Source organism: Zea mays, chromosome 1 (assembly GCF_902167145.1).
Source record: "Zea mays cultivar B73 chromosome 1, Zm-B73-REFERENCE-NAM-5.0, whole genome shotgun sequence".
Classification (NCBI taxonomy): Eukaryota; Viridiplantae; Streptophyta; class Magnoliopsida; order Poales; family Poaceae; genus Zea; species Zea mays.
In genome coordinates, this window is record NC_050096.1 from 251,220,858 (window position 1) to 251,238,934 (window position 18,077).

The 18,077-nt window shown below is 42.6% G+C and overlaps 1 protein-coding gene across 1 annotated transcript; it reads right to left on the minus strand.

Moving 5' to 3' along the window:
• Positions 1 to 6,334: 6,334 nt before the first annotated feature.
• Positions 6,335 to 17,165, minus strand: LOC103643612 (protein DETOXIFICATION 40). The gene is made up of 7 exons (XM_008666773.3): positions 16,507 to 17,165; positions 8,068 to 8,699; positions 7,869 to 7,925; positions 7,555 to 7,793; positions 7,368 to 7,486; positions 7,174 to 7,260; positions 6,335 to 6,679 (listed from the first exon to the last, which is right to left on the minus strand). The coding sequence occupies exons 1-7, from the start codon at positions 16,771 to 16,773 to the stop codon at positions 6,578 to 6,580; spliced, it is 1,503 nt and encodes a 500-aa protein (XP_008664995.1). The 5' UTR covers positions 16,774 to 17,165; the 3' UTR covers positions 6,335 to 6,577.
• Between the last annotated feature and the right edge of the window lie 912 nt (positions 17,166 to 18,077).

The window sequence follows — 18,077 nt, forward strand, 5'->3', positions numbered from 1 at the left end:
ATTCGTCACAAACGGGTTGAGACATAAGAAACAATACTCACTACTGGAATTTCGCTCTTTGCTGAGTACCAAATACTTTGCCGAGTGTTTTTTTCGGGCACTCGGCAAAAAAGCTCTTTGCCGAGTGCCACGCAAAAAACCCTTGGTAAAAAAACACTTGGCAAATAGCTCTTTATTATTTTTGACACTCGGCAAAGATCTCTTTGCCGAGTGTTATATTTTTTACACTCGGCAAAGAGTGTTAAAAATATAATACTCGACAAAGAGCTCTTTACCGAGTGCTTTTTTTCAACACTAGGCAAAGACAATTTAAAAATCATATTTTAAAGCAGTAAATTAATTCAAATGAAATGTAATGAAACTTTGTAATTGACAATTTTTTTATTTGAAATCATCTTATCATTGAAAAATTCATGTGAAGTTTTCAAATTTGAAATTCAAATTTTGTAAATGGCCTCGGATGTAGAAACTATCAAAATAGAACTTGTAGATCTCGAAAAGTTATGCAACTTTATAGTTGGTCACATTTTCAAATGAATTCATTTAGTACCTTAAATAATCAAATTACTCCCGGTTTGTTATAATACATGAGAAATGAAAACGTAATATAGACATAATTGATGTAGTAGTGTAGTGGTAGAGAAGAGTATGCACGAAAGAGAGGTTGCGAGTTCGAATCTACCATTCATAAAACATGTAGGTTTGATTCAAGATAATAGTGGAAAATGATAAGACGATGTGTATGGTAATAGGTAGTGGTCGGAAGTTGTCCCTATAATTTAAAAAAATGTTTTGCTGTTTTTTGGGTTTTTTCGATTTTTAATTTGCCGAGTGCTTTTCGACACTCGGCAATTTGCCGAGTGTCCGAAAAAAGTAATCGACAAAGAACCATTTGCCGATAAAAAATTTGCCACACTCGGCAAAGACACTCTGGTAGTGACTGTGGCACTAAAGTTTGATCTTTGGATCACTTGAGAGGGGTTGAGTGCAACCCTTGACTAAAGAAGGTCACCACAACGTGGAGTAGGCTTTGGCCGAACCATGGGAAAATCATCGTGTCTCTTGTCCACTTTACTTTATTGCAATTTCTATCTTCCTTAGTGTTTAAATTTCACTTACATATTGCTCCTAGTTTAATATACATCTCAAGGGAGCAATCAAGTGAAGATTCTTTTTTCTCCCCTTTTATCATCCAAACTTGGTTTTAGTTTACTCTAATGCCTTTTACAGACCAAGTTTATATTGTTTGAAGCATTTTTGCGCAGTTAGGGTAGAACCTGATTCACCCACCAGCACCGCGCACTCCTCGTCCTCATCACGTCATGACCACGTACCTAGCAGACTGATATGTGACCGCTTCCTCCCTGTACGTGTAGATATCTGGGAGGTGTTACATCTGGATCACTTAGGCGAACCATGTGAGGACGTAAAGGGCGTCATAGACTGAACGTCATCGCTCAACGCGTCAACTAAACCACCTCTACGCGTTTAGTGGTAATCCCGTGATCTATAACTACAACAGTTTCTGGCTTTATGGAGTCGAAAATTTTATTTTACGTTAGTATGTAGTGTGTAGCCTCCTCTTAATCCTACAGCATGGGTGTGGCCCCAACAAGAGTGCAATCCCCTCCACCACTCTCCTCCACTAGGAACATGATGACGGTGCACAGCTGGTTTGCGGGCACGACCCTAGCCCCCATAGTAAACGTGCAACTAGTGCTAGTGTGGCTCTAGCGGCGGCCCTGTCCTAGCATGGGCATGCGCCTACTAGTGGTGCCCTTGGCGCATGACCCTGCCCGAACGTGGTAGTGGCTTCGATTTCGGTGCAATTTCAACGACACATCCGCACTATCGCTGCAAGAGATAGAAAATAAAGTTGTGATTCTAAAAACATGATCTCTTGGTAGATGAGAAATAAAAAAGTTAAGTATATGTAAAATTAGATTGAACATGGTTTTTTAAAGAAACAATTATTCGACTAAATGGCTTCCGATTTCTACCGAGTTAAAAGTTTTTTTAGATTTCTACTGAGTTAAAAGAAACAATCGCTGGATGCACTTTTGTTCTCTTACACATATAAGGATAAGATAAAAGAATTCATTTCCCTCTGGCAAGGTATCAACAACACTCATGAACTCAATGATCTCGACAATACTATTTTATGGAGGTGGACGACAAATGGGAGTTATAGTTCAAGTAGTGCATACAAAATTCAGTTCACAACGAATTTTTGTAAAATCAAAATTTCTCCTATCTGGAAAGCGAGAATTGAGCCAAAATGTCGTTTTTCGCATGGACCATGTTGCATAACAGAATTCTGACTACGGACAACCTACAAAAGCGGGGATGGCCTTGCAGTCCAATTTGTTGTCTTTGCAACTTATCACAAGAAACTATGCCTCATTTAGGCAAAGACTGCCCGTTTTCTGTAGAGGTTTGGAACATGATCCTATCTTGGGCCAATCTGTCCTTTCTAAGTGGTGGCGTTTCTAACCTCGGGTCGTTGTATGATTGGTGGAAGAGATTAAGGAATCGTTGCTGCAAGGAGTCAAAGAAGATTTTCGATGGGCTCCTCATCTCTTTTTGGTGGAATATATGGTTGGAAAGAAATAATATAATCTTTCAGAGACTTCAAAGATCTGCTATCCAGGTTACGCAATTGGTGAAAGATCAAATTGGGAGTTTCAGTGTATGTTATATTGAGTTAGTGTATGTTTTTCTCCTTTTTTTGTTTTTTCTTTTGCTCCGTCTTCTGAAGACTGTTATCTATTTCTCTTCTAATATATTGAAGAGGCAAGTCTTTTGCCGCTTCCTTTCAAAAAAAAGTTTTTTTAGAAACCATAGCTGACATCACCTTTTTTAAAAAAAATCACCTCTCGGCCAAATATATACCTAAAAAGTGAATCATGGTTGGAAACTCTGGACCCGATGGAGTACACTTGAAGCGAGCCATGGCCCATGGTTGGAAACTCTAGACTACACTCTGCACTGTCGCCGCAATGATGTTGTGTTGCGAGGAACAGGACGCCGGTTCGGAGGGAGAAACCGAGCGAGCGGAGCCATCGGTCTGTCTCCAATAGCTTACTCATTTTATCTCTCATCACATCTTTTATTTCAAACTTAAATGGTATAATCTATGGTGGAAAGCAGGGTTTACACGATTATATACACCATGTGCTGAAGACAACCTCATGGATGAAGCACAAAAAAAGAGTCGCTCTACCTGTCAAGGTCCGCATTCAGCCATTCATGCTGCCTACTATGATCTTGTTACGTGGCTCGGATACTATCGCGATCATGTCTGCGCTTCTGACGCCTACCGGCAATCATACGTCATATATACATATGATGGGTTGCTTTGTAGGAGAATTTTTTTTGTTTGCTTACGTGGCGAGCCACGCGCTGCTTTTAAGATTTTTTTTATGAATTCAAGTGTTGTTGCCCGCTCTCGAACACTACCGGTGTCATCACTTTTTTATAACTAGCATATAGCCCGTACTAAAGCTATAATCTTGAATAGAAGAGGAGAGAGGTCGACGACGTGAACGTAGGAGAAGAGGAGAGAGGTCGACAGTGGCGACACGGGGATAGGGGAGGGGGACCCTAGGGCGGCGGGTTCACGGGAGAAGAAGAGGGAGGGATGATAGATGATGCAAATAATATTGTATATTGGATTTGAGTAGGTAAGAAAGAGAGGATTATTAAGCGATCTGAACCGTTGTTTTTTATAGTGTGTTAAGTTTAGGTGCAATTTATTTGGTGAATTTAGTGGAGGTTGTGTGTGTGAGGGTGATTTAATTGGGTGAGTTTTATAATGTTTAAACTGATAGATTATATAGTGTAGTTATATGTATAGATAGATATATATGAAGCTGCTCGCTCGCGCACACGGCGCCCGGCGTCTTCGAGTTGAAGCCAGCCGCGCGCGACGTCCCAATCCAATACTCCACAGTCCACATCAGGAGATGGCGATTCTTTGCCTGTTTGCCATTGTTTTCTCCTCCTCTCCTACTGATCGTACGCGAGACGATGGTGCCACATCGGTTTATTAGATGGAGAGCAGCATGATTGACGAGCAGATTTCCGTTGACGCATGCAGATGCAGGAGAGACATGTTTCGTTGTTTGCTGCGCACATAATTAATTTCTTCTGCTCATATAAAAAAGACGTGAACAAAAAAAAAAATCCACATTTCGCCTCTGTTATTCAACTTGGTAGCGGATGCCTTAAGTGTCCTATTAGATAAAGGGGTCCAAAAGGGCCACATTTCTGGTGTTTTAGGCGACCTTGTTCCTAGTGGCATTTCCCACATCCAATATGCAGATGATACGGTGATCACGATAGATGGGTCTGATAGGTCAATCTTAAACCTGAAATTAATCCTTTACTGTTTCGAATGGATGTCTGGATTAAAAATAAACTTCCACAAAAGCGAGGTCTTTGTCTTTGGGGGCAGTTCAACAAGAAAGGGAAAGGATGGCCAATATGCTTAATTGTTCTCTTGGAACTTGGCCGATGAAATACCTAGGCATTCCTATTTCGGATGGTCGTCTGAAACCATCTGCGTTTGACCATATTGTTGGAAAGATGGAAAAAAGGCTAGACCCATGGAAAGGTAAACACCTGTCTTCTGGGGGAAGACTCATTCTGACTAATTCTTGTTTAAGTAGTCTACCAATCTATACTATGGGGTTCTACCTCCTACCTAATAAGATTCACAAGAAAATGAGTTCGATTAGAGCTAACTTCTTTTGGCAAGGGGCCGAAGACTCAAGAAAATACCACATGGCGAAATGGGATAGTTTAACCAGACCAAAAGACCAAGGCGGTCTTGGAATCACAAATACTCTCATGATGAACGAATGCTTGATTGTGAAATGGATATGGAAATTATGCCAAGGATCAGATGAGATGGTACAAGCTGCTGCAAGCTAAATATGCACAGGAATAATTTCTTTCTCTCTAAGAACAAGGGAATTTCTCAATTTTGGCAAGGCCTTCATCAGGTCAAGCATTTGTTTCAATGGGGTGCGATGAACAAGATAAAAAATGGGGAAGGGACCCTGTTTTGGAAAGACATCTGGATGGGAAAGGTGCCTATTAAAATCAAGTATCCTAGATTTTTTGATATATGCAGGGACAAGGATGTGCCTGTGTCTGAATGCTGTGAGAGAGGAGAGTGGAATATAGATCTGGTGAGGCCTCTTAATGATTCTGATTGTTGCTTATGGGAAGAGCTTCATACTGAGCTTAGGGAGCATAATAACTCTCAAGGGAGAGATTTAGTGTTTTGGGCTCTAGACAACTCCCGCAGATTCACTACGAAATCCCTTTACATATTTAGGACCGATGGTGTTGTCAAAACCCCCGTTTACAAAAAAAATTGGAATTGCAAGGTGCCTTTGAAGATCAAGGTTTTTCTATGGCAAATTTACAATGGGAAAATCCAAGCGGCTGCAGTGCTAGAAAAAAGGGTGGAAGGGTAGTACGTTGTGCTCTCTATGTGGGGACACAGAGACAGTTGATCACATCTTTATTCATTATGTCCTTCCGAAATATGTTTGGGGAAGACTGAAAAATATTGCTGGTTGGGACCGTGTTCCCAGGTCTGTAGCTAGTCTGTTTAGCAATTGGGGAGTGGGAACCTCCCATGATGCTTGTACTTTCCATCTCTTTATTGTTGCCGGGCTGGTTTGGTCCCTTTGGTGTAACAGAAATAAGATGGCGATTATGAAAAATTCCCTAACAGTACGACAACGATCATATATGAGATCATGTCTTTCTTGCAGAGCTGGAGCGTGCTACTCAAGACAAGGGAACAAGCGATGTTGGAAGATATACTGGACTCAGTGAAGAAGTGGTTACGGGAACAACATTCGGTTGAGAAAATTTGCAGTGACATTGGAGTGGTCTGAAGTGGAAGATATCCCTTCTTTTTGTTTGAATTGAAAGATGTTACAAAACAATGAAGAGGCTCTGCTAGGATCCATGAAGCCGTGGCCGCATAATTTTTGTCCCAGGCGTGGAATTGATGCTGATATGGATGTCGTATGAGGATTTTTTAGTGCTTGGCTTGTTTCTAGCTCTGTTAGGTGGTTTAATCGAGTGAAGCTTTCTGCTATTAGGTGGTGTGTCCTCGCAGCGCTCTGGTTGATGATAATTGAACTTTGTCAGATTATTGCTATCAATTTGGAGCTTTGATGTCTCAGTCCTTAGTTTAGTGGAGGGTCTGTTTTTTTTCTGGTAGTCATGGGATGTCAGTGTGAAGCTTCCCTGGTTAATTGGTATTCCCAGTTCAACGTTGTGGGGTGTGCTCTATGTAGCTACTCTGTTATTGCTTTCTTAAAAGCTGAGTAAAATCTCCTTTCAAAAAAATCCACATGTATGCTCCGAATTCTTTAACTCAAAAGATAGACGTCAGTTCTGTTTCCAAAAAAAAACCTTCCTTCTCTGTTTCGCAAATTTTGATACGGGAAAGAAAACCTAAACACTCCGGAGAAACACTTTGCAGGCCGGGTCCATATCCTGACGGTGACGCTGGTGAAGCCGTCTGGGAGAATGATGTCCATCCAGTAAACTAATTGGCATTGCCATTGCCGACGACCCCCGCAAGGAGGGGCTCCGTCGTCGTCGTCTTCTGATCCTCCCATTTGTGTAGCCTTTTCTGTGCTTCCTCTACCTGAAACATGATCGGTTATCTCAACATGGAACAGTCCGTTCTAAACCGCGACTGCGTGATTCATCTTCTACGTAATGTTCAGAATGAGAAGATGTTTATATTGCACCTACTCCTACTTTTTTTTTTCTCTAGCACGTCCAAACTTTTTAGTCCAACATACATACATGTAATGTACGTTGCATCAGTGATATTTCTAACAGATACAGGTCACCTACTCTACTACAGATGCAAGTAAAGTAGGGCACTGCAAAAATTCTAACAGATACAGGTCACCTATATATTACATTATATGCAAGCTGTATAATGGGTACAGCAAAATTTCTGTAGATAACTAGTAATACTACTATATGCTCATGCCACAGATTTGTAGCTCATAAAAATATTTGGAACGGAGGGTAGATCAAATTTGCAATCGTAGTTTATCGAACGGACCTAAATAAAAAAACTAAAACATTTTTTTAATCTTTTATTCTGCAAAGAATAGGAATTTCTACCTCTTTGTTCCAATCAGTTCTCAAGGTGGCCCACAGTAAGATAGCCGTCTGCATGAAAGTTCCTCCAATCATGCCACTCCAAATGCCCTGTCAGGAGAGACATGATCACATGAGTATGCCATTAGAGTTGAACATTCGGTGGACAGAAAATTAAAGGGAAACATTGTTAACTATGCACAGCTTGATTTCATTACCTTTACACCGAACTTGAAGACAAACCCGAGGATGGCGCCGAGGGGAACACCAACTATGTAGTAGCAGCCAATGTTCACGTAGGCTACGAATTCTTGCCACCCACACCCAACGGCGACACCTGTGTGACACATCTGCTTGTTAGAAATGTTCGCATGAGAGATTGAGAGAAGGTCTCTGAAATCTAACCTGACAGAACTGGTTGGATGCCGTTGAGGATGAGCGTGATGGCAAGCAACGGGCAGAGATCCGCCACCGCGTTTGACACCACCTCACCCTCCGTGAAGATGTAGCTGATGTAGTTGCGGAGGCAGAGGATCACAATGGCAAGCATGATAGATATTATCGTAGAGATCGCAGTCACTACCCACACCGAGAAGTAGGCAGATTTCGGGTGGCCGGCACCGAGCTCATTGCTCACTCTCACGCTGGAAACCATTCAGAAGCTACTCAGTAAGAAACTAAACATGGCAGCTGTTGTAGTAGTTGAGTTGCAAACCTACCTGGCAGCAGCATTGAACCCTACTGAGATCATGAACACCAACCCATTAATAGTCATGCTGCAGATCAGATAATGACAACACGAACCAAGTTAACAATCAAAACCAATTAATGTTTCTGATTAATTTGTAGCTGCACCAGTGCAAATAGATCATAGCTAACTTAGGGACAACGATGGATCGATGGTAATGTACTGCTCACCATACAGACAACGCATCCAATGCAAGTTCAGGGTTGGGGAGCAACCCGGCAATGAGCACCAGGACCTGGTAGTACCAGGCCTCGAGACAGAGCATGACCGCGGACGCGGCGGAGAGCTTGAGGAAGCCCCACAGGCCCGAGAAGGCCTGGAAGCTGAAGCCGGTCCAGGTGTGGCGGCACCTGGGGCTCACCACGATGTACGCGAACTGCGCGGCGACGATGAGCCACCAGCTGAGGCTGAGCAGCAGGGAAGCCCCCAGTAAGCCCAGACCGACCTTGTAGACGACGACCCAGCTGAGCAGCACGTGCAGCGCCAGGGTTGCGGTGGAGATGTAGGCGCTCGGGAGCACGATGCTCTGCGCCTGCATGAACTTCTGGATCGGGAAGTTGATGGCGTACGCGAAGATCTGCGGGATGAGACCGTACACGAAGATGGCTGCGGCGCGGGCGATCTCCGGCGACTGCCCTAGAAAGACCAGGATCGGCTCGGAGAAGGCATAGATGACGGCCAGTGGAACTCCCGTGGCGCACAGGAGCACGGCCGAGCGTTGCAGGTAGATGCCCAGCATCTCGTACTTGTGGGCGCCATAGGCCTGCCCGCACAGTGTCTCCACCGCGCTGCCCATGCCCAGCTGCAAAAACCATTCAAACAAAATGGGGTGACATTAATGTTGCATATCTATTTATATTTTATCTGTTTTATAAATTTGAAAATGTAAGTCAATGTAACAATAATATAACAATCTTCTATTAGGAGCCTTTGACCAGCTTTCTAAGCAAGATTCACAACAACAAAAAACAAGAATTCTAACTAAAGCAATGATATACTAGAGCTGGATAGATTATTCTAAAAAAATCTAAGTACACATTTCTCTAATCAAATTCAAAATCTTCTTCTACCCCAAAATTTTCAGATTCTTGTGATCCAAGTTTTCTAAAATATTATCCATCTGCCACTATTATAGGGTCATATCGTTTTTTTATACAGAGACCTTCCACCTGACAACACCTCCTAGCGTCGTCTTAGGACATATCCGAGACCGGCACGAACATGGCATCTTCCCCCACTTCCTCCTTGCGAAAAGACGACGAAGAGGCATATCATCAAAAGTCAAGACGGACCCTGGTCGTACTCTCACCCACTGCAGAGGCTTGCGGGTTGCCCCTGCACCAATGCCGCGATTAGATTGTTGATAGCATCAACAAACCAATGCAGAGGCTCGGGGGCTGCCCTTGCACCTAGGCTGCGGGCAAGTAACGTGGAATTGATAGATCAACGAAGTCCGCGGAGGGAAACATAAAGACCTCGTAGGAGTAACCACTCCTCCAAGGCCTCGGGGGCTACGACCTCAATCACACTTAAAGACTTGGGACCTATTCCCCCTCTCGACTAGCTTGTATCCCCTACTATGAGCACCTAGGTGCAAGATAATATAGGTCTCATCCCTCCTCGCTGGAAGTGGGACCTTCTCTTGCCCGAACCAGGATAAATCTTATGTCTTCTTGCATCACCCATCTGGATAGGGGCACACAACACAAATTCACTTTTTGGTTAGGACCATCGGGTCAAAACACCAACACATAGATACCCAAAAAAGGTTGATCATGATAGGATAGAGCTAGGCGCTCAGAGTAGAGGCACGATGATCCTGGGTACTACCTAGCTACCATCACACATGTGATTTATATATGATGTGTAATACCCTACGTCCTCTTCACGTAAGGTGGAATGGTGCTTATCAATATGAAGAAGATTACAAATTCATATAACTATTGAGCATCATGGCCGTCTAGCTCTCACTTGTTTTTGGTAGGAGTTCTAGACTATTGGTCTCTAGTTCACCTCTATTTGTGTTGCTTAGAATTAAGAGATCAATCCCAATACCCTAAAGCCAAAGTTATGAGCTCGAAGATAAAGGCAAGTATTCAATGCCAAATGTCGAAGCCCTTTCTATGTTGCTATATCCTTATCTTGTATAGCCTAAGGCAGAAAAGAGTTACATGCCTAATGAACAAAAGGTCCTACCCAGTAAAGGCTCAACTACTCCTTGTCGCAGTTGTCTAGTCGTATGACACATCTTGGACGTACCACAGTGTTGAGCATGTCTTGTTGTAATGGTAGATATTTCATGTAGTGTAGGCAGGTACTAGAGTCCACGCTGTCAGGTATGGTGTAGTTGCTAAATGGTGTAGTTGGTTGTATCTTATAATGCTTGCAAGTAGGTTAGTACATCTAGGTGTAGCCACAGGAATGATGGAACACCCTGCATAGTGGTCTTGGGTGCACCTGGCCGCCTGCTGCCATTTGTAGTGGGCACAAGGATGGCGGCAGGCACTGCATTGTGGTCTTGAGTATGTATACTGTCATTGTGGCTACAACGTGGCTTCTTGACCATAATATCATCTATCACATTTAATACCATGGATGGATCCTTATCTATATTATAAGTATCAAGTCACTAGTACAATTTGGCTCTATACAAGCGGTAGGCTTTTTACATCACAGGCGGTTCGGTTAGAAAACCGCCTGTGATGTCCCAGGCGGTTCGGTACGCCTGTGATGTAATAGTATCACAAGCGGTTTTTGTTTAGGACCGCCTGTGTTGCTCTATCCTTTTCACAAACGGACCCTAAGGAAAAACTGCCTGTGATTGTGAAAATATGAAAATACAATTTAAATATGAAAATAATTTTAATTTTTAACAGAAATATGCAAATACAATTTAAATGAATTAATATTTAATTTTTAACAATAATATGCAAATACAATTTAAATGAATTATAATAGCACACATAGATAACTAGAGAGATTTTAAATTAATTGGCAACCACAATTCATAGTCGATCATACATGATAACAAATACAATTTGATTCATACAATTTTTCATGAACTACCATTTTTCCGCATGTATGGCTTTAAGTTCTTATCAATTTTCTTTTCCACACGCTTGATTCTCTCTGGACGGTTAAAGACGAACATCTCTTCATACTTATTGTATTCCTCATCTTGGTCTCCCACATTCTCAACTCCAACAATTTTTTGCTTTCCAGAAATAACTACATGCATCTTCTCATCTGCTGGATCGAGTACATAGAACACTTGTGCAACACATTCGGCGAGAACCCACGGGTCATCTTTATATCCTACTTTCTTTAAGTCTACCAGTGTGAGTCCGTAGTTATCCACTATCACCCCCACGGGATGTTGTACCCATTGGCACTTAAATAAGGGTATTTTCATGCTTGGGTCATAATCAAGTTCCCATATTTCCTCTATGAATCCAAAATATGTGGTCTTCTGTCCATGTAGGTCAAAAGCATCGATACGAACACCGCTATTTTGTGCAACACTTTTCATGTCTTTTGATTTAGTGTAGAATGTGTACCCATTGATGTCATATGCTTGCCATGATGTCACAAAACACGATGGCCCAGAAGCCAAATTCTTCATTGTTTTCTCTTCCAAAGAGTCTCCGAATGGGATGTTTTTGTCCATTAACCATTCGCTGAAACGATGTTTGTGCTCCCTCATGATCCAGTCCTCTGTGCGGTTCTGATTTTCTTTACGAAGCTCATCCAGGTGTTCCTCTATGTAAGGCTCGGCTATCGTGAGATGTTGTAGTACACTACCATGAGCACAATGTACTAGCTTGTAATCCTCAACGCGAAAAGTTTTCTTGCCCATTCTCCCTCTCCCACATAGTTTACCCTCATGTTTAGGTACAGGCACACCTATCATTGTTCCGTCACTGATGTAATCTATACAGCTCTCAATCACTTCTTCTGTAGTGTATCCCTCCATGATTGAACCCTCTGGGTGAGCGCGATTTCGCACATACCCTTTTAATACTCCCAGGTATCGCTCCAACTGAAACATATGATGTAAATATAGTGGCCCTAATATTTTTATCTGATCCACGAGATGTATGATTAGGTGTACTTGCATATCAAAAAATGATGGAGGAAAACACATTTCAAGCTTGCACATAGTCTCGATGATGTATGCCTTTAGATAGTCCAAGTCTTCTAAAGCTATTACTTTTTGTGAAACCGCATTGAAAAAGTAACACAAGCGTGTGATGACAACTTTGACATGCTCTGTTTCGAGGGCTCTTACCGCAATTGGGAGGAACACCGTCATCATCACATGGCAGTCATGAGAGTTGTAGCCAAATAGAGACAAGTCCTTCATCCTGACTAGTCTGCTGATATTGGATGAGAAACCTGTGGGCACTTTGACCCCACGCAAACATTTGCAAATCCTAAACCCTATAGTCCCTAGCAGCGTTGGATCTGTGCAAGACTTGACCAAGTACCCTGTAGACGATATTGTTGAGGACAAGCCTTGCTTTCTTCATATTCCAATCAATCGATCTGGGACAAAAACAAAGCAAGCTGCTACTGGTTTGGTAAAACCAGGACTTGTTAACTACAAGGATAATCCTATCCCGCCACACTATGCTGTGGTCCAAGTTCTAGAAATCACAGACAGTGGTTGTGAAGATTGGGAGATAGATTTTCCAGTTGAGGGGATCATAACTTTGCAGGAGGCAATGAACGAGTTGGTCCTTTGGCATCGACGCGACATCAAGTTTGGTGATGAGCCGAATTCAACACCAATGCAACAAAAAGCTAGTTCGATCATTCCACACCCCATGGTGCAGGAAAATATGACACCGACCTCCAAAAAAATCGTTGAAACAATCATATCGCCTCTTGCGAAGGAACTCGACGAGGGGGACGTAGACAAAATTGTTCCTCAGAATGTCGACGTCAACATCAAAAAGGAACCAAAGGTTGGCACCAATGTTGAAGGGCCAACTATTTCAAAGAAAATTCATAAGCGAATCGCCACTGACGATGTCAAGAAACCGTCAGAATCAGTGGCACGCTACCTGAATAAATTGCAGAGAGTTATGACTAATCAATCAAAAGCGGAATCAACATCTCATGGAGTAGGCACACGGTCGACCCAAATAGACAATTTCGAAGTATGGGAAGAAGATGGAATGATTCATACTCGAGAATCATTACGTCTTAAAACCAATATCTCGGTATACAAGAAGGAGGATGTTCCTCCTAAATTTGTGAATGGGAGGCCGTTCTTAACGACGGTGCAACTTTCTAAGTTGTCGACTCCGGAGATTAGAATGCATGAGTGGTACATGGTGGCTAGCAACAAATACAAGCTCGAGGAATTCACATTTGTTGTGCCAGAAGATGCATTTTGGAGCAATGATCATATAGATCCTGTGCGGCATTTATTCTTTGACGATCTCTGGTCGTTGTACCACCGACAAAGGATGGAAACCAACTACTTAACCCTCTTTTGCTTGTAAGTACCTCTAAACTTTCATATTTGTTAGTTTTGTACACGCACACATAAACGAGAGTCTAACGATTAACACTATTACACGTAGGATGCAATACATGGATGATAAGAAGAAACAACTTAAGACAGGGTTTCTTGACCCGTTGATGATATCCCAAGCTCGCTACAAAGTAGTTGCTCGGAGGCATGGAGAAGAATATAAAGACTTGAACGATGCTGAATTTGAGAAAGCCGTCAAACAGAATCAGAGAAAGAAAATGAAGGTAATGGTGGCATACATTGGACGAGCCATGTATAATCATGTACAACATGGCAAGGACTTAATAATAGCTCCGCACCACTTTAAGTAAGTTATCAACATGGTTTAATTTTGAACTATAAATTATGGCAATCGTGATATTAACATGTGTTTTCGTCTATGTCTATATAGTGACCACTACATTTGTATCATGATCTGGCCAAAGGATGGTAAAGTCGTGGTCTTCGACTCACTGAGAATGGAAAAGACTACGTATAATGACTTCTTGAAGATTTTAGAGAAGTATGATTATTATTGCACACTTGTACTTATTACAACTTAACAAATGTATTCTTAATCTCACAATGCTATTCTTATATGCAGTGCATACCGTTTTATTGGAAAGATCTTGGCGGCGAACATCCAGAGGACAAGCCTAATTTGTCAATATCATTATTTCCATATGGTGACAAACAACCTCCGGGTACTGTCCTTTGCGGTTATTATGTATGCGAATGGTGTCGTGTCACCTTCCATTACATGGTCAATCGTGAGGATGTAAGTTCGCTATCATTGTCTATGTTGCATTTTTTATGTTATATTGTTGCTCATCACATTACTCTTAGCACCGATTGCTTTTTGCTTTCATTGCAGGTTCCTAAATCTAAGATCAATGCTGAATGGTTAGAAAGAGATATGGTTTCCGTCGGCGTTTCTAAGGTTGTAAGAGACTTGCTTTACTTTATGCGCCGTGAAGTTCTTCATCAACAAGGGCTATTCTACAATGTAAATGGAAATTTGCAAAAATTCCCAGAACTAAGTTTGTACACAATATCACACAGTGTTTAGGTCTTTAGTTAGGAACTTTAGATGTTTAGTTGTCTATGGAATTTTGAGATGTTTAGTTGTATAATTCTGTGTATGACGATGGAACTTGATATGTGGATGAATCTGTGTATTATCCCTGTTATGGAACTTGTAATCTGTGTATTATACCTGTTATGGAACTTGTAATATGTGTAAATCTGTGTATGTGGATGAATATGTGTACAATCTGTGTATTATGCAATCTGTGTGAATCTGTGTATAATCTGTATATATGAATCTGTTTATATCTGTTTGAAAATTCTGTGTATTATACCTGTTTGAAAATTCTGTGTATTATACCTGTTTGAAAATTCTGTATATATGAATCTGTATAATGAAAACCGTCTGTGATTTATAGTGAATGCAGTCGGTTCCTTTGAACTGGACCGCCTGTGATGTGTGTCTATCACAGGCGGTTCCGTTGAACTGGACCGCCTGTAATCTGTGTTTTTCACAGGCGGTTTTTGATTGACCGCCTGTGATGTTGTTTTACATCACAGGCGGTGCACCACAAGCGGTTTCTGGAACCGCCTGTGTAGTGGCGAACCAGACCGCCTGTACAGAGGTGTGCTGTAGTAGTGAGTGGTTGTCTTAAGAAGGGACATACATGGCATTGAAGTTGTAAGGCATAGGATCTCGCATGGTTGTACTATCTTAGTCTATAGAGAGTGCTATAATTGGTCGAGCGAAGAGCTTTGCTTCCTAGTTTAAGTGTTTAGGGTCCCGGGAGAGCTCTAGCATCGATCTAGCCACTAGTCAACAGGACTCAAAGGCCAAGTGCCTTAGAGGTCTGAGGGGCCAGGAGTCTAGAAGGGCCCCAAATACCCTAGAGGGCTTTGGGATTGGGTCTCCCAGCGTGAGGGGCCTCAACCATATAGCTGAGCACACCTAGCCCCAGAAAGAGTACGACTTTCATCGAACGCTGATAAAATCTATGTATTTTCGTAAATTATATACTAATAAGTGTACGATCTGTATTGTGTGATTATAATTATATATTATAAGTGCACATGCACATGCAGCAGCACTGGATTTCTCAAGGTATCGTCGCGGCACTGGATTTCGGGCGGTTTTGCTTGCAGCTCAGGATCAGGCAGGGCTCGCCAATTGTCTAGTATTCTGTATTCCTCCCCGCTCGCGTCACGTGCGTCCGACCCCGTAGGTTGCGCGGTAGGAACATGACGAGTGGACGGAGCGCGGTAGGCACGTGCAAGTGCAATCGTGCTCGTGCTCGTGCTCCCACACATTCAAAACGACAATTTTTATACATACACTAATATATACGTACTTGCATTTGGTCAAAGCCTAGTATTATAATGTGGATCCAAGAGCTGGCAGATCGTTCCTATTCTACTCCTAGAACAGTACGTCTCATAATGGCATCATAACGTGGCATGTGAAAGCGAGTCAGGAGGAATCCACTCTTTTGTTTTTTAAGACCCTATTTTAAACATCTAATATATACTAATGGTTACTAGCTAAAATTAGCTAAAAGATTTAAAACAAGTCAACTAATAGATCAGCTAATTATTACTACTAATTGTTATTACATCCCTAGCTAGCTAGTGCTCCTTCTTCCAATCATGGAACGTCACATCCCTACCTAGCTAGTGCTCCTTCTTCCAATCATGCAAAGCGCGCTCTTCCGTCCAACGCCTGCATGCATGCACGCACGCCGGCCCGGATAACCGATGGTAATTTTAGGAGAAGCTACTAGACCAGTCTCTAATCCTGGAGCGCACGTACGTACGGCTAGCAAAAATTCCAATGCTCCAAAGTCCAAACCAATCGACCGGATCGGAGTAAAAACCATCTTGTCTTTCCGCGGGACAAACAAGCTAGCTGTATGTACATACCGCGCATCCACGACTATATATATTTTGACGACAAATCAAAGCAAATAAAGCAAGCAAAAGCAGGAGAAACATGCAGTTGTTCAGGCCGGGGTATGTATGTATATGTATGTATGACAGTATGACTTGACTGCGCATGCGTGCGTACCATAAGGCCGTAGGCGAAGATCTGGACGCCGGTGTTGCCGAGGGAGGCGGCGGCGAGCTCCAGGTTGCCGAGGTGGCCCGAGAAGATCTGCGTCGACATGGACATGAGGTAGTTGATCATGTACGTCACCACCGCCGGCGCCGCCAGCCGCGTCAGCAGCCGCAGCTCGATGGCGGCCGCGGCCCACGGGAACGACGACGACGACGACGTCAGGACGCTCTCCAGCTGCGCCGACGCGCCGTGCGCGTCCGCCCCGTCGCCGCCCATGCTCTCCCAACCTTAACCTAGCTAGCTATAGGCTCCCCGGGCGGCCGGCCGGCCGCGTGTGTGCTGTTGCCTGGAACGGAACCAAGGCGGGGGGCGGGCAGGAAAAAAGCCTTGGATTCTTCCCAAGGACGAGAAGGAGAGCTGGGTAATTTATCGAGCCTGCTGTCCCTTGGCCTTGCCCGCTGCTCTGCGTCCTCGTACTACGTGCTAGTGAATGAATTATGGAATTCACCGTTGATAATAATATGTACTCCTACATGTACATTTTGGATGTCGTAGTCGTAGCATGTTTCTAAAGCGCCTGTATCAGTTATAATTGGCTCATCGCCGTACCCAGTATCTGTGGCCTACATTTTTTTGTCATTATATAAAAAAAGGAATAAAAATCAAAATAAAGGAGCTGTGGACAAGGTGCGCATTATACAGGCTTGTTCGCTTGCAAGGGAACTGAGGGAGATTAAATTCTCTCGTATTCAATTTTGACTAGGAGAGAATTTTATCTTTTTCAATCTCCCTCAATCCATTTGTACCCGATCGAGGCCGTATGAAGGACCGGTGAGGCAATAAGAGGAGTGAATGGGAGCCAATCAAATTTTACCGTCGAACACTGAAAATGAGCACTTCACTTCAATTGAAATGAACTAAGCGCTTGAACAAAAATCACATAAGCAAACAAGTGATCTCATGATTTCAAAATGTTCCAAATACCCACACGAGACTAGCAAAACAAACAGATCGCAAATTTGCGAAACTGAAGCAAACGAACTTCGATTGAGATGAAATTTTACACACAATTGGACAAGTATGTTTCCAAGGTCTCCATAAATTTTGAGCTCAATCGGACTTGTAAATAAACCGCAAATCTGAAAATACTAAAAGATTGAGGTTTTGTTGGGTTTTCTATAACGAACTCAAAACACGATTAGCTAAGATCACAACCACAAACTGGACCAACATGGCGTAAGTAGTGATCTTAGAAGTATATCTCACCCACCAACAAATCCCAAGAACACCTGAAACACAAGAACTCGATGGTTCTTCACAAGATAACAAATAGAAGAGAAAGGAAGAACTCAAAAGCAAAAGACTAAAAAAATCAGCAATTGCACAAACTGAAATTGAAGCCAACAGAAAACTATGGACCAATCTAGTGACCCTTCCTCAAATGAAACACAGGCACAGTCGATAGACAAAATCGCTGCGGATAACTTGGCACAAGAGGTAACTACCTAGAGAGGAAAACTAGGAGTTCTAAACAATAGGGACTAAACAAATGGCAGCCAAGCGATACTGAACTAACCAAC

Bases quoted from the DNA above. Each gene is read 5' to 3' on its own strand.
- LOC103643612 (XM_008666773.3), bottom strand. From the start codon at position 16,773: ATGGGCGGCGACGGGGCGGACGCGCACGGCGCGTCGGCGCAGCTGGAG. The intron at 8,700-16,506 runs GTACGCACGCAT...TGGTTTTTGCAG, and splicing joins TCTTCGCCTACGGCCTTATG to CTGGGCATGGGCAGCGCGGT. The intron at 7,261-7,367 runs GTAATGAAATCA...CTCTCCTGACAG, and splicing joins TCTTCAAGTTCGGTGTAAAG to GGCATTTGGAGTGGCATGAT.